General features: G+C 27.9%; 1 protein-coding gene across 1 annotated transcript; it reads left to right on the top strand.

The window, feature by feature from the left end:
• The first annotated feature begins 13,541 nt into the window (after window positions 1-13,541).
• On the top strand, window positions 13,542-15,698 carry LOC108572104 (NSFL1 cofactor p47). Its single transcript, XM_017934296.1, has 5 exons — window positions 13,542-13,794; window positions 14,263-14,704; window positions 14,784-15,072; window positions 15,158-15,361; window positions 15,456-15,698. Exons 1-5 carry the CDS (start codon window positions 13,693-13,695, stop codon window positions 15,583-15,585), a joined length of 1,167 nt encoding a protein of 388 aa, XP_017789785.1. The 5' UTR covers window positions 13,542-13,692; the 3' UTR covers window positions 15,586-15,698.
• Window positions 15,699-15,734: the final 36 nt, after the last annotated feature.

The raw sequence follows: 15,734 nt of genomic DNA, 5'->3' as shown, positions 1-15,734 counted from the left end.
TCTCTAACCGTGTTACAAGAGAACATCGCTCTAACCGTGTTGAAAGGAGACCGTGTTGTAAGGGGTTAGGTTCGTCCTAGTCTCTATATTCACGCTTGTATATCAACTTTCTTACATTATCAAACATACATAGCTACCAACGCTATCGATTCTACTAGGTGTAGTAAGACCACTCTTACCAGTGATGCCAGCAGTCAGTGATGCCAAAATCGTGGGACGTGGGCCAAAGCGACTACCCCCACTATGACCTACCGCTGTCTCCCACTATACCGTCCTCGTACCCTCGCGCAAGTGTAGCTGTAGCTGCCTGTGTTCCTCTCTCGATCTGAAATTTTTTATCCTTGTCCTACCCCTATATCTTTCCTTGCTAACTCATTACTTTAATGCTATCCTTGTCTTCTCCTACTTTTTTCCTTGTTTAACTCGTTCCTCTAGTGCTATTCTCGTCTTTCTTTATTCCTTTCCTTGTTTTGCTCATTTCTGTATTGCTAAATACCTCGACGAGTTATCTTGCGTGGTAGGCACGACTTCTGATGGTACATTACCATCTTCCAGTAAGAATTACGCAAAAATTAATCAAACAAATTAACCAAAGAATTCGAGAAATAAATAGACCGTAAAATGCTGTAAAACAATACTGGTATATTGTAACCTTTTGTAGAATACATTTTGTACAGTTATCTTACAATAAATCGTTGATTTTTTTTGTAAATAATTTCATTTCTTCATTTCTTGTCATGTTGACGTCCTTTTGTTGATTCTTGTGAGTTCCATCTGTAATTCACACAAAAAGAACATTAATTTTTCAATTGTCAATAAAAGTTATAAACAATGTCTAACTAATTTACCGCATACAATTGTTAATTCAACGGGGAATTAATAAATTAAGCTGTTTTATTAAGTTAAATCATGCAACAAATTTGCACCCACGCAATCTAACATATGTATGCATATGTAAATATCTTTATATGCGAATTTCACAAACGAGGATCTGTTACATCTGTCGACTTTACTTATATCTTTGATGGTCAGATTGTATATGATTCCTAAATTCATCATTCTATTACCATAGAGAGCATAATGAAACCTCTGATTTTTTCTACGATCGATATTTCAGAACGTGAAACATTAAGTCCCATAAGGTGATAGGTCTATTCTGTACCTTGTTTGTGGTATACTTATAAATTGAGTTGCAATGTAAATTTGTTATTTTGTTTAATTTAAAAAATAATATGCATTGTTTACGTAGTATTTGTATTACAATTAAATAAATATCCTTTTCATATCTTATACATATAATCGTATTTGTCCTTTATATTTGCAATAGTCATATGTTACGTTTATTTTTGATATTATCGATATTCTATAGAAATTAATAATAAAATACGCATGTATATTTTAAATTATAGAAAAGTTTAAAAAAATGATGCTTCTCGTGCATTTTCCGTGTATTCAAAATATATACCATTGTTGAGGTATTGATAAAACATTCCATATTCATATGAATGTGAATTTACAGTATAGTTAATAGTGTGGATTTAATTTTTCAATGTATAAAACACAGTTTTCCACAAATTCGTCTACATGAAACATGGACAGGCACATGGTAAATGTACACAATTCAGACAATTTAATTACCACTACTTCAATGTTTGATCATACATTAGTATATAATGAAATGAAAATCTGTTTGAAAAACATTTCTTTCAAAGAATTTCCCATTGATTGGGAAAAAAATATTTTGGAATTTTTACCCAAGGAATGTAGAAAAAAATATTGTCTACTAATAGGTACATTATTAAAGGAAGTAAAAGATATTTATGTTAAAGATATGCAAGATTTTTTAAGTAAAATTATATTAACAAGTCCAAGAAAAAGTGAAGATTATTCTTCTCTTATAAATTGTATAAACTATAAATTTTTAGATGAAAAAGAAACTTTTAAATACGATACTTTTTTGAAGCATCGTAAATTATTGAAGAAAAGATATTTCCTTTTTCTAGAACCAATAAAAATCATTATAAATAGTGCACAACTTAAACTTCCAGCAGTTATCTGCAATTTTGAATATTATCATAATATTGGACTTATGTCACTGAGTGATTTTCAAAATATTATTAACACTGACATTAAGAAAGGATCATTAGCAATAACAAATCACTTTTATACTGAAATATCAAGAACTATAGCAGAGTCTAAGATTTTGAAAAATGTTAATGAAAGAAAATTATCAAATATTATGCAATGTATAACACATGTTTTTGTACAACAGATTTTAAATGTTATGATAAAATCTATTAATCATATATTAAACATTATGAGTGATGGACATTACTGTCCACAAATAAAGTTCCAACTTATCATGCAAGATCATCAATTACTTCTTAGTCCTAGTGTCAAAGAAGTATACTCTATGTATCATTGCATAATTGAAAAAATTGGGGCAATTGCTCAAGATTTAGTACCGTTGGAAGAGTGGCTTGATATAAAAAGACATTTCAGATATATTAAAATAAAATTACCAGATTGGTATGTCAAAGAATCTCATAACAGATTGGAAGTTATATTACATAACTTATTTCAATCTATAAATAAACATGTAGCAAACATTACTGAAGAATTTTATCCTATTTGTGCACCCAATTTAAGGAAAATAATATTATCGTTAACATCAGGAGAGATAAATTTTGATTTATACCTCAAACATATACAGGAATACAATACATATTTAATGAAAGTCAATGCAATGATAATCAATACATATCATGTAGTAGGGAAATTAGAGCAACATACAGCTAAACAAGTTTTGAAACAAGAATCATATAATATCATAAATGTTTTTTTAAATAAACTTATTAAATACCACCAAGAATACAATCTGTCCATTTGTTTGGAATTTGAAGATTTAAAAATAAAAGCATTACATGTACCAAAAAATGCAAAATCTTTAATTGAATTAATTGATTACATCTCATATGTATCACAAACATTAATAACAGAATTAGAATGTAAGATTGAAAAATCAATACACATGTTAAGCATGCTATCAGAAATTACAGTTTTTTCAGAGGATCATATTGAATTAAATAACAAAACTATTAATTGGTTGTATGAAATTGAACCAGTATTTAAACAAAGTAACATATTGTGTGAGGCAATGAAAAACGAGTTAGAGGATGATATGCAAAAACGAATAAATAAATTAAATTTTGAAGTGGATAATATTGTACCTCAACTCGATGTGTTGGATAATATGGATGATATAAATAACATTGGAGAATATTTTGAATATTACAAAAAGCTCCTTAAACAAGTAAATCAAATTAATCATGAAATGCAAAGGATCAATGAAGAAGAAAGATTATTTAAATTTCCTGAAACTGAATTTCCTACTGTAATTGAATTACATGAAATAATTATATCATTTTATGACCTTATCTATATAATTTATCAGTGGCAAAAAGATAATTTAGTATGGTTGGATGGTCCCTTTGAATGGTTAGATGCTGTTACCATAGAGAGAAAAACATTGAATTATTTTGAAAAAATTACTGAAATGAGCAAAACCTTTAAGACAAAAATTAAAATGGATATAATAGCAAATAAATGTTTTAAATTTTCTGGAATTGCAGATGATCCAGATCCAATGCAACAACCAGCACCATTAAAATTATGCTGGCAAGCACTTAATGATATAAATGATTTTAAAAAATATTTACCATTAGTGACATGTATGTGTAATCCAGCTCTTCAAAAACGACATTGGATAGAAATGTCTGTAATATGTAATTTTGATCTCACACCCAATGCTGGGACCAGTTTAAGAAAGATTATTTCATTTAATTTAATGACTGATATTGAAAAATACGAAGCTATTAGTATAGGTGCTAATAGAGAATTAGAGTCACAACAGAAATTATTCCAAATGATCAAAGAATGGGATAAAATTTCTTTTACAATAAATTTTGATGAAAAAATTGGAATGGATGTCTTTTCTAATTTAAACAACATAGAATTACTACTTGAACATCACCTCATAATTATTGAAGAAATGAAAACTTCAAATTTTGTTAAACAAATAGTTTCAATAATGGCAGATTTTTTTACATCTCTTTCCAGAATTCGGGAAATTATTAATCAATGGGATTACATACAAGTATTGATACCTTCCTTAAATTCTACCTTTCATCATTCCAGCATACAAGTGCATTTAGCCAAAGAATTCATTTTGTATAAAGAAATTAAAGAAATTCTAAAAAGTATTAAAGACCAACTCTCGGAAACTCCTACTTTTACGAAAATTAACAATACTGTAATTTTAGAGTCTTTACTTGATATTGTTGCAAAGCTTGAACAGATAAATCAAACTCTACAAAATTATATAGAAACAAAGAGATTATGTTTTCCAAGGTTCTGTTTTCTTTCTGATACAGAAATTCAACAAGTATTATTTGAATTTTGCAATTTAAAAGAATCTCATATACCCATACAAAAATGTTTTGAAGGTATACAAAAAGTAAAAGCCAATAAACAGAAATGTGTTTGTTCTATTATCGGTGATTGTGGAGAAGAATTACATTTAGAAAAATTCATTTCATTTTATGTTCTGCCTAATTATGAAGAAAGATGGTTAATATGTCTTGAGCAAGAAATAAATACAGTAATAAGGAAAAAGATTCTCCAATGTTATCAAGTATTTAATAAAACATTTACATACAATAGTATTTTAAATTTTCCAAGTATGGTAATTGTTTGCACTCTTCAACTTTACTGGACATCTGAAGTACACAAGTGTCTTACACCATTCAATTTTGAAGCATTAAATTCTTTACATTTAAAATATGTTAATTTCGTAAGTAATTTAATTAATGAATTGAAAAATTATTCAATAAAAAGATGGAGAAATTTGTTAATGTCTCTAATCATCACAGTAAATCATCAAAAAGATATTATTAGATTATTGTTAGACAACAATATTACGAAATCTACAGACTTTAAATGGGTTGCACAATTACAATATTATTTAGAAGAAGATTATGTGAAAGTTTCAACCTTTAATATAACTATAAAATATGGATATGAATATAGTTATTACAAACAATGTATAATTAGTACTCCTTTAACAGATAGATGTTTTCACACTCTTATGCAAGCATATAAATATCATTTATATGGAGCCATTACGGGACCATCTGCTACAGGAAAGTCAGAGACTATTAGAAGTTTAGCCAAAGCTATTGCAACATTATTTCGTAGTTTTAACTGTGCTTCTATGTTAACCTACAATTTCTTATCTCAAGTATTTAAAGGATTCATTTCTTGTGGAGCATGGCTTTGTTTTGAAAATTTTGATAGATTAGAAATTGATCTTCTATCAAGGGTTACTCAAACTCTTACTAATATTTTTCGAACTGTAGCAACAAATTTAAAGATAATAACTTTTGAAGGTTCCTCGTTAAAAATGAATTCATCTGGACATATTTGTATTATCACAAAACTCGGTTTATTTAAGTATTCTAATTTACCAGATAATTTAAAAGGTTTATTTAGAACAGTATCTATGGTAGTACCGGATCTAAATAGAATTGTAGAAATTGAATTTTTTGCTGCTGGCATATCCAATTCAAAGTTATTAGCTTTAAAATTAATTACATTTTATAAAATACTATCTAAACAGCTACTGTGTGAATCATGTAACATTTTTAATTTATATTCTATAAAAGCAATCATTAAAACTATGATTTATTTAAAAAAAAGTTTCCCACACGAAAATGAAACTGTATTACTTTTCCGTTCGTTAATTGACATTCATCTTCCTAAACTTTGCAATACAGATGTATATATTTTCGAAGATATAATTCGTTGTATGTTCTCAGATATTCCCTTATTACCGCCAAATTACACAATATTTTTAGAAACTCTTGAAACAATATGTAAATCTAGATCTATTTACATGCATGATGTTTTCAAACTTAAAATTATACAAACATTTGAACTCATGTATATTTACCAATCTTTGGTGATTGTTGGAAATCCTCTTGTTGGAAAAACAGAAATCTTAAATGTCCTTCAACTTGTTTTATCATCTTTGTGTGAAAAAGGTATTGAATTTGGCGTTAATGTGAAATTAGAGACAATAGTTCCAAGTACAATTGATGTCAATCACCTTTTTGGGTACTTGGATGAAAAATCGAAAGTTTGGAAGGATGGTATATATTCCGAAGTATTTCGTTCTTTCTTAGAAAACGATTTGTTTGATAAGAAGTGGATAATATTTGACGGACCTTTAAATAATGTATGGATTGAGAATTTGTACACAGTCCTTGACACAAATAAATTACTACAATTGACATCAGGTGAAAAACTTAATATGACAAATACTATATCTATTATCTTTGAAACAATGAATATGGAAGATGTTTCTCCTGCTATTTTATCAAATTGTGGAATAATTCACATTGAATCAAGTTCTATTGATTGGAGACCATATGCAAAAGCTCATTTTTCTAAGCATAATATTTATAATGAATATGAAGAAATATATGTGTTGTTTATTTGGGCAATGAATGCTTCTTTACAATTTATAGAGAAACATTGTACTTTAACTTTGGCTGCTGGACAATTACATTGTGTAATGTCAACACTAAATTTGTTTGAAATGTATCTAAGTGATGTTTTAACAGAAAATGTTGAAGAGAAAGGGAAAATAGGCCATTTTTTAATATGGGTACAAGTTATACTTATATTATCTATAATATGGGGATTAGGAGGGAATTTAGATATGGATTCTCACACTAAATTTAATTCATTTTGTATATCACTTTGGAGTGGTACAAACAAAGAGTATCCAAAACCAGATATAATAAAAAACTTTGAAGTGACATTACCTCATGAAGGTTTAATACAAGACCATTTTTATGTCTTCAAAGGTGTTGGAAATTGGAAGTACTGGGGTAGCATTGATATATTAAAGAATGAGCAAATATTAGATATACCTGATTGTAATGAAATCTTTGTACCAACAATTAATACAATGAAATATAATCATTTGCTTCTAAAACATATAAAATATAGAAAACCTTTTATTATTTGTGGAGGTGTATCTATTGGAAAAACTTTTCTTATAAAAAATTTGTTGAGAAACAAATTAACAAACGAAATGTATTTTAACTTATTTAGCTTTATTTCTTTGACTACAGTTGTTAGAACACAACAATTGTTGCTTTCAAAACTAAATAAAATAAGGAAAAGTCATTATGGCGCATCAAAACAAAAGTTTTGTATTAATTTTATAGATGATCTTAATATACAAAGTTATGAATATAAATCGGAAATAAATCGTGTTTTAGAACTTTTTCGGCAATATCATAATTATGGTTACTTTTATAATATTAATGAACCTGAAAAAGTCTTTATACATGATATTATGTTTTTACTTTCAATTATAGTTAATGCTGCAACAGAGATATGTCCTAGATTTTTAAGACACTTCAACCTATATACTATATACGTACCCACAACAGATGCTATATTTAAAGTATTTTCGAATGTACTTTTTAGCAATTTAAAGAAAAATTCCTTTACTGCAGATGTATTCAGTACTGTAACTAGTATAACTAATGCTACAATTGATGTTTATAATTCTATAGTTGAAATTTTACGACCAATACCTGCTAAATTTCAATACCAATTTAACATAAGAGATATAAGTAAAGTCATTGATGGATGTAGCCTACTTCAAAAGGACTCGGTAGAAACCAAAGTTACTTTTATTCGTCTTTGGGCTCACGAAATATGGCGTGTTTTTGGTGACAGAATACTAGATCATAATGACAAAGAATGGTTATTTTTGCAAATTAAGAACATTAGCAAACGCCATTTTAAAGATTCATTTGAAACGGTTTTTGATTATTTGCCAAAGTTTGATAACAATGAAATTACCAAGGATAGTTTTAACAATTTAATGTTTAGCAATTTTATGGATGTAGAAAAAGATGGAATTAAAGCATATGAAGAAATATGTTCTACTGAAAAATTAAAAAATAAAATTCTCTTTTATTTAAATGAATATAATAATAACAATATCAAAAAACATATTGATCTTGTAGTATCACAATATGTATTGCAATGTTTGATTAAGATTTCAAGAATTCTAGCTACACCTAAAGGAAATTTATTAATGATTTCTAATATAGGATCTGGTAGAAAATCTTTAACAATCCTTGCTGCCTATATGCAAAAGCAAGAATTATTTGAACCTTCTGTATATTCTTACTGTGACATGAATATTTGGAGAAGAGATTTAAAAACAGTTCTAAAAAAGTGTGGTGGTTTGGGACAAAATTTTACACTCTTCTTGAAAGATAAACAAATGAAGGATAATTTTTTTCTTGATATTAGTTGCTTGTTAGCTACTGGAGAAATACCTAATCTGTTTTCTATTGAAGAAAGGTGTAATATTATTGAAATGGTACGTTTGCAAGCCCAAGGTGGCAATAAAAATGAAGAAATAAGTAACCAAGCTGTAATGAATTATTTCTTGGAGCAATGTAAAAATAAATTGCATATTATAATGTGCTGTAGTACAATGAACAAAGAAATCAGATTATATTTATATAAGTATCCGGAATTAGTAAAATACTGTACAATAAATTGGTATGAAATGTGGCCAACAGATACACTTACACAGATAGGTATAAAATATATTCAAAACATTAATGTTCAAGAAAAAATGAAGATGAATGTAATAGAAGTTTGTATAAAATTACATAACAACATGCAAGAAATAAGCACTAAATACTATAAAGAAACAGGTGCAAAAGTTCATGTTACATTATCTGCATTTTTACATATGTTGAAACTTTATACCTATCTCTTATGTGAAAAACAGAAAGATATCTTCACAATGAGAAGTAGATATTTGGTAGGTTTAGAAAAATTAGAATTAGCAGCCGAACAAGTAAAAAGAATGAAAGCCACATTGACAATGTTAAAACCACAATTAGAGTTGTCTGCTCAAAAAACAATAAATACTATGAAAGAAGTGGAAAATGAGAATATTAGTGTAGAGAAGGCAACTACTCTTGTACAACAAGAAGAAGAAATTGCAAATAAGAAAGCAGAAATTGCTGGAAAATTAAAAATGGAATGTGAAGCTGATCTTGCTGTAGCAATTCCAATCCTAGAAGATGCTATTGCTGCATTAAATACATTGAAACCTACAGATATTACACTTGTTAAAGCTATGAAAAATCCTCCAGATACTGTTAAGCTAGTAATGGCAGCAATATGTGTTATGCTTGATGTTGCCCCAGATAAAGCTATTGATTCAGTTACTGGTAAGAAATATACAGATTATTGGAGTCCAAGCAAACGAATTTTAAGTGATATGAATTTTTTACAAATTCTAAAGGACTATGATAAAGATAACATCCCATCTAACATTATACAAGTTATTAAAAAAACATACATAATGGATAACAATTTCAAACCACATATTGTTGCCAAAGCATCAAGTGCTGCAGAAGGACTTTGTAAATGGGTACGTGCAATGGTGTCTTATGATGAAGTTGCAAAGGCAGTTGCACCCAAGAAAGTAAAACTATTTATTGCACAAAAAGAATGTAATGAAGCTGAAGCTTTTTTAGATGAAAAACGTAAAACATTGTCTGCATTGAATGCTAAGCTTGCAGCATTGAATAAAAATCTTCAAGAAACATTACAACAAAAAGTAAAACTAGAACAAGAAGTAAAAATCTGTACCAATAAACTTCATAAAGCAGAAAATTTAATGGCAAGTTTAGGAGGAGAAAAAAATCGTTGGATACAGTTTGCAGAAAATCTTAATGAAAATTATGATAACCTTATTGGAGATGTTATATTAACATGTGGAATAATAACCTATATGGCACCATATAGCATTATGTTTCGTAGTAACATTTTAGAGTACTGGAAACAGTACATAGAAGATCTAAAAATATCATATAGTACAGATTATGATTTAATAAATGTGCTTGGAGAAGAAAATGATATAAACTATTGGTATTTTTCTGGTTTACCTAAAAGTAGATTTTCGGTTGAAAATGCAATTATTATGAATAATTCTAAATTATGGTCTTTATTTATTGATTCTCAAAACCAAGCAAATCAGTGGATTAAAACAATTGAGAAAAACAATAATCTTAAAGTCATTAAGCTTACTGATCTTGATTATGTATCAGTTATTCAACATAATGTTGAAAATGGCATTCCCACATTAATTGAAAATGTAGGAGAAAACCTAGCAACATTATTGGATCCTTTCTTAAAAAGAATGTATAACAATGAAGAATATTCATATTTGGATACTGGTTGTGATATTATAAAATATTCATTCGATTTTCGATTATATATTACAACAAGATTGGTTAATCCTCAATTTGCATGTGAAGTATTTAATAAACTTACAATAATTGATTTTTCTATTCCAAATGAAGCTCTGCAAGAGAGACTTCTTGACTTTATCATATCCAAAGAAAAGCCAGAACTTCAAGAAAAGTTTGAAACTCTACTTATTGAAGATGCTAACAATAAAAAAATATTAAAAGAACAAGAGGACATTATTTTAAGTATCTTATCTTCAACAACTACAAATATTCTTGAAGATGAAAGTGCTGTAAAAACTTTAGATTCTTCAAAGAGTCTCTCATTAAATGTTATTGAAAAACAAGAAGTGACAAAAACAATATCATTAGAAATAAATAAATATCGAAATGCGTATGTACAGTTTGTTAAGTACTGTGCAGATTTATTCAACACATTAACCACCTTGTCGTATGTAAATCATATGTACCGGTTTTCTTTTTCATGGTTTATGCAATTATATAGAAGATCAATTGAGACCTCAAATAGAAGTACTATTCTTGAAAAACGATTAAAATTTTTGAAATCTTCATTCACTAAAAATCTCTATTCAAGCATATGCAGATCTTTATCAGAAAAACATAAAATATTATATTCTTTCTTATTATGTTCTAAAATTTTATTGAATGACCAACAAACAACCAAAGAAGAAATTGAATACTTCATGACACTAAACCCAAATCATATTAATACAATTCCAAGTTACACGTGTAATTGGCTTCCATATAATACTTGGATAAATATTTATGATCTCAGTAAAACATTCTCTGTATTTTATGATCTTGTTGATCATTTTTGCTGCAATGAAGAGGCTTGGAAACAGTATTATACTTCTGAGTCACTTCAAGACCATTTAATGCCAGAACCTTGGATTAATAAATTGTCCTTATTTCAAAAACTTATTCTTGTAAAAGTTTTACGTCCTGATAAGATTATAGTACAAATTATGCAAATTATAAAAAACGTTTTAGGAAGTATACACAATTACTCTCCAAAAATGAAAATATCTCAATCATACGCAGAATCTACTTGCTTAACTCCACTTTTATTTATTTTACCTGCTTGTTTATCACCCTTATCTCTTATTTCTGCATTTGCAAAAAGTAAAGGCTATTTGTCAAAATTTGTATCTCTATCTATGAGTAAAGATCAAGAAAAAAAAGCTGAACATCTTATACAGGGAGCTCAGAGAGAGGGAAGTTGGGTGTTTTTAGAAAATTGTCATTTGGTACCTCACTGGATGATTCAGCTTGAAAAAATTTGTGAAAATTGCAACAGTTCTGATGTATCTTCAAATTTTCGATTGTGGTTATCCTGTTATACCATCAAAGAATTTCCAATTAGTACTTTGCAAAATAGCATAAAAATAATGCATGATTATCCCTTGAATATCAAAGAAGCATTATTGAATATTTATCAATCAGAACCTATAATAAGTAAAGAATTTTTTGAAGCCTGTCCTGGGAAAGACAATATTTTTTTAAAACTTCTTTTTGGAATATGCTTTTTCCATGTAGTTATAAAACAAAGACACAACTGTGGAATTCAAGGATGGAATATACCATATGACTTTGATTATACTGATCTTCAAATATCAATTATACAGTTGCAAAATTTCATTAATAATACAGATCATGTACCTTTTGATATTCTTCTATATCTTATTGCGAAATGTAATTATGGGGGGAAAATCCAAGATAAATTTGATGATAAATGTTTAAAACATCTTTTAAATGATTATTGCAATTCTAATATAATTGAAAATCATCAATATACGTATTTAAATAATATAGAAATGTTAATACCACAAAGATGTGAATATTATCATATAATTGAACATATTAAAAAAATTCCTTTAGAATTATCACCTCAAGTTTTTGGATCTAATAAGAATGGTGTTTTTATTTTAAATACTATGATGATTACAGAATTTTTATCATTATTTTCGTGTATGAACTCACCAATTCTTTTACCAGATGAAGAATTACATCAGGATCAGGTACTAATTTTAATTAATGAAATTGATAATAAATTATGTGATACCATTAAAATTAATGAAATGTCAGACAAGTGTACTTCTATGCTTAAAGAACCTTTAGAAAGAGTTCTTTTTTGTGAAATCAAATCATTAAAAAAGATTTTAAAAATCATAACTAAAACATTGAATAATTTAAAATTAGCATTGAATGGCTATCTTCTTCTTACAAATTCTTTAAGAGAATTGGCAAAAGAAATATATGAAAATAAAATTCCACACATTTGGGAAAAAACGCAAACCATTATCGTTACGGGAAATTTATCGTATTACATCGATAATTTATTAAAACGTGCAAATTTTCTTAAAAACTGGATGAATCAAGGTTGTCCCAAAACTGTTTGTCTTGATGTATTATCTCATTATAAAATGTTTTTTTCCGCAATTTTATTGACGTTTTCCAAAAAATATAATATACCTATTGAGGAAATTAGTTTTGATTTTGAAGTTACTACAGAAGAAACAATTACTATAGAGAATATTGATGCATATTTAATTTGCGGATTGCATTTATGTGGTGGTCGATGGAATTTTGAAAAAAATATATTAACCGAAAATTTTACAACTGAAACTTGGCAAAATATGCCACCTATATATCTGAAATATTCACGAAATAAAAAAAACATAGAGGAAGTGTATGAATGTCCTCTCTATGCAGCTGCCATACAAAATATCGATAAAGATATTAAATTCTTCCCAAAAAATTATATAATTACTATACCTTTAAAAACTGATGTACCTCAATCTCATTGGATAAAATGTGGCACAGCCTTATATTGTCACATAACATAAACAGCTTGTCGAACATTATAATATGAATAAGTTACAAAAGAAATAATATATCATAACATAAACAGCTTATAGAACATTATAATATGAATAAGTTGCACAAGAAGTATTAAAAAGAAATAATATTCATGTAACTTATTTTTACACCTTTTATAATAATATGTAGGAATGTATTTAAAATATAACAAACAAAATAATCAGAATCATATTAAACTGATAGAATTACAAAAATTATTGTAAGATTAAAAACACATCAGAATGTATATTCAAACATTTCGCGGATGTAAGCACTGTATATATATCCGGTTCAGTTCCATATAAATGGAAGAGCAATGACAGGGAAAATTGAAGAAATTGACGTAAAGTTGTATTCTCGAACAAAGGAAATTATTATAAGAGAAACTTTTGAAGATACAATAGAAAGCATAAGTTACAATACATTGCAAGTGTTTTAATATTCGCTTTCAATGGCGAATCACGACGAATTAGTTTCGAAATTTATGGATACAACTGGGAGTGAACCCGAAGAAGCACAATGTTATCTTGAGTTATCTAATTGGCAGCTAGCGGTGAGACAGCATATTTATTACACCTTTTATAAACATTAATACAAAATATTTTTATTATGAATCGTTGAAACGGTATATTAGTACGTTAGTATTAATATAATTTCAATACCATTTTATAACCTCAAATTTAACAAATTTTAATCTTATGACAATACTTACTCGCGAAATTTTAGTAATGTTTTGAAACAAGTTGTTTCTTTTAAAATATTGAAGATTTGTTTCAAATAAAAAGTGTTTCACAGCATATAAATGCATAATGTTGCAATAACGTGATTAAAGTTATTAGATGTTTTATTTTAGGAATATTGTCAATGACAGTACATCTAAAAATAAGATTAGTTACCATAAAACAAATTCTTTCTACACTGTAACATCTTAGTAATACAGTATATTGATTACACAATTTAGTTTTAAGGGTTCTAACATGTATATCTAAACTTATCTATTAATTACTTAAATCTTTTTCAGGTTGCTATTGACAGATTTTATTATTCTGATGGATTTGATTATCCTAAATTACCTAACGAACTTACTGAAGGTGCAACATCAAAAGAGGAACATACTGATATTTCTGAAAAGACTGCAGGAAGTACAAAAGAATCAGAAATGGAAGGAGAATCATCAAAAGAAAAAGTAAAACTAAAGCCTATGTTTGCAATGCTTAATGATCTTAAAGAGAAAGAAAGTAGCCCTGAAGAAGAAGAAGGACAAGCATTTTATGCTGGTGGTTCTGAACGTAGTGGACAACAAATTTTAGGACCAGGGAAGAAAAAAGATGTTGTTAGTGACATGTTCAAATCATGTCAAAGACAATCAATTGCTGTAGAACCCAAACCAAGTGGGCAGCAAAGACCAAATACCTTTAGTGGTACTGGCTACAAGTTAGGTCAAACTAGTTCTGATACTGAAAGTAACCTATCAACATTATTGAAACTTAAACATCTTGTAACAAAATATATTAAAGTAACATAAATATTTTATTTTTTCAGTTGTCACTGCTACATCATCCAATCATCAACAGACAAATTCTGGATTAATTACTTTAAAATTGTGGAAAGATGGATTTACTATAAATGATTCTGAACTTCGATTATATAATGATCCAGGAAATGTAAACTTTCTGAAGACTATAAAACGAGGTGAAATACCACCAGAAATACGTCAAGAGATTCAAGGTACTGAAGCAAGGGTTGATATGGAAGATCATCGTCATGAAAGATATGTCCCTTCAAAAGTTAAAGTGAAAGCTTTTAGTGGAAAAGGGCATATGTTAGGGAGGTATATAATCTATATATATTCTTTTTATAGAAGAAAGATATTTTTTAAATATTTTTCAGACATTTTCAAAAATATTTTTGTTCAGCCCTTCTCCAGCTACAGTTGGTATGACAATACCAACAGATCTTGCAGATCAAACAGCAAATGAATCACAGGCAAAACAACAATTGAAGTTGGATGAATCAAAACCTGTTACAACATTACAAATTCGTCTTGCTGATGGAAGCACTGTAAAAGTTCAATTTAATTTAACTCATACAATTAATGATTTGAGGCAGTATATAGTAATGTATCCTTTTTCAATTAATACTATTCTCATTGAAGTAACAACAATTAATTTTTTTCTTTTAAAACGAAAGTGTTATTCCTTAATTATACTTTAGTATGAGACCTCAATATGCTATGAGAGAATTCAGTTTATTAACAATGTATCCTACTAAGGAGCTTACAGAAGATAAAACGATTGAAGAAGCTGGTTTACAAAATACAACAATAATTCAACAACTGAAATAAATGTCCCTTTTAGATTCTTAGTTATGGGAGTTTAAGTGATGTATTGATTAGATGATTGTTAAATATACATTGAAATATTTGAAAGTAACAATTGAACACATTTTAGTAATTAAACGGCACTTTATAATTTTTTTATTTTAATTTTAAGT

This window comes from Habropoda laboriosa, unplaced genomic scaffold (genome assembly GCF_001263275.1).
Source record: "Habropoda laboriosa isolate 0110345459 unplaced genomic scaffold, ASM126327v1 scaffold110, whole genome shotgun sequence".
Classification (NCBI taxonomy): domain Eukaryota; kingdom Metazoa; phylum Arthropoda; class Insecta; order Hymenoptera; family Apidae; genus Habropoda; species Habropoda laboriosa.
The sequence above is the reverse complement of the archived record's forward strand: the minus strand, read 5'-3'. Positions and strand labels throughout refer to the sequence as shown.